Source organism: Buceros rhinoceros, unplaced genomic scaffold, assembly GCF_000710305.1.
Source record: "Buceros rhinoceros silvestris isolate BGI_N320 unplaced genomic scaffold, ASM71030v1 scaffold11405, whole genome shotgun sequence".
NCBI classification, from domain to species: domain Eukaryota; kingdom Metazoa; phylum Chordata; class Aves; order Bucerotiformes; family Bucerotidae; genus Buceros; species Buceros rhinoceros.
In genome coordinates this window covers 32,940-35,032 of record NW_010414604.1, presented here as the reverse complement: position 1 = coordinate 35,032, position 2,093 = coordinate 32,940, and the positions used below count along the sequence as shown (strand labels likewise).

The 2,093-nt window shown below is 38.1% G+C and overlaps 1 protein-coding gene across 1 annotated transcript in view; it reads right to left on the bottom strand.

The window, feature by feature from the left end:
• LOC104494329 (glutaminase kidney isoform, mitochondrial-like) overlaps positions 1–2,093 on the bottom strand; it is a gene marked incomplete at its 5' end in the record, with an annotated part of 31,033 nt that overhangs the window by 1,930 nt on the left and 27,010 nt on the right. Inside the window, 2 exons of the mRNA XM_010137146.1 lie at positions 650–781; positions 1,468–1,644. Of these exons, the coding sequence (XP_010135448.1) occupies positions 650–781; positions 1,468–1,644 (309 nt within the window). The remainder of the gene's footprint in view (positions 1–649; positions 782–1,467; positions 1,645–2,093) is intronic.

Sequence of the window (2,093 nt, the reverse complement as noted above, 5' to 3'; positions counted from 1 at the left end):
AAGTTGTTCCCCCATAAATATTGTGGGTAAAAAAAAAAAAAAAAAAAAAAGAGCGCCTATCTATGCCTTCCACTTTGAAAGCATTACCAATAGTCTTATATCTGCTATGGGGCTCTAGAGAACCTATTACTCCCATTGAGACTTTCCCCCCTACTTCTAATCACTTGATTGGTGTTACGAGGTAGTTTTAGGGAGAAAAGGAAGACAAAATGTTTTACATTCTCCTTTCCCACAAAACATCTTTATTAATTGTTACAAAGTACTCCACAAAATCTTTCCTGCTTCTAATGCTACTACTGACAGACTATCCACAGCCCTTTCAAAAGCAAGGGGTGAAGCCATGAAGAGCTTGCCCAAGAACTGGGTTTGATCTATGAAAACATGTTTTATGTCAGATGATTGTTTACAAAAATCGGGTTTAAAAAAATATATCAAAATAGCAATTTGTTTCTGGCATTGTATTTTCTTGATGATCATTAAAATGCAAAAGTCTTTTCTTGGACTTTCACCCTTGAATCAGAAGAAACTTGCTATTTATGGTAGAGTAACAAATCACTAGTTAATTCACTTTGGTCTCAGCTATACTAACTTAAGCTCAGTAAATACCTGCTGCAAAAGAAAAAAAACAACAAAACACCATTCTGCTTACATGACAAAAGTGAATTCCTTTAACACTGTTGCCCATCTTGTCCAAAGGAGGTGACCAGCACATCAAGCCCATGACATTAGGAACAACCAGAAGAATCCCACCAGCAACTCCAGATTTTGCAGGAAGACCAACCTGTAGAATAATTAGAGAATTACTGTTCTCTGCAAACATTCTTCATATTGTAACACAACACATTAGCATTTCACTGAAGATAATTACGCAGCATTTATAAAGTGCTTTCCAGATCCATGTTTTAGGAGGGGAAAGCATTATTACTTATCTCATTTTAGATAAACAATAAACTGAAGCACAATTCATGGCAATCTGAGGTACGTGTTCACAAAGTTAGTTGCTCTCAGTAACACAGTGAGTCAGTAATACATTGGAAAAGATCATTTAAATCAATTATAAAAAGCTATTACGACTAAGCAGTAGTACACAAGGACAGTTTATGAGCCTGAGTTAGTGAAGAAAAAGCAACTGTCTGCAAAGTCTTTCTGCTATCCTTTACTCTCATATAGCAGGATTTCTTACACTGTTTCCAGCTACATCTGCATCATGACCTGTTTCTTTCATTAACGGACAGTATGTTTTGACATGAAGCGGCAGAGAACAGTAAGTGCTATAAGGTATGTTGCGCTAGTAGTGCCATGAATCCTACACGAGATTTTCCCACGGGGTAAGTTCAATTTCTAAACAATTCACATAACACCCCCTCCCCTCTCCCAGAAGCAAGCAAAGAAGCCCTGGAACGCGGAAAACAACAGCACAGATTCATCTTCCTGGTCAGCTATAAGTAATATCTGAAAACCACTTACATGGAAGGCAAACTGCCCTGAAAAGTCATACATGCCACAGGAATGCATTAAACTCAAGGTATTCCGGACTGCTTCAGGACTCAGTACTCTTTCACCAGTGATTGGGCAAAAGCCACCATTAGCCAGAGTTGCTGCCATCACGCTTGCTGATTCACATGTTACTTCTATAGAGCAAAGCTTATGGAAAAGAAATAGAGATTATAAGGACTGATATTTCTAGCACAGTAAGGCCAACTATAGCAGGATCAACAATATGTCTCTATAGAAATAACATCTCATAAAAGAACTTGTAGCATTACATTCGTTACAGATGATGCTAGTAGCATCAATTAATATGGTACGAATCTTCCTACTATAAACATCCCAGTAGCAGTATTTGTAAGACCTCTCAACAGTATTTTTCATGGGTTATTGTCTCTGCTTGATTCCTCCCCCCACCCCCCTTATGTTCCTTTGAGAGGAAGAGGTCTGGAAAACAGTCTCAGTATTTTGCCTCTGCTTAAATGGCAAGGCCGCAGAATGATTGTTCTTTTCAATTTGAGTTTGTTTTGTGGGGGAGTTTTTTTAAACCTTATTAAGACCCCACGCATTATTAAGAGGACGTTTTAAAGCTGCAAACTCTAGCA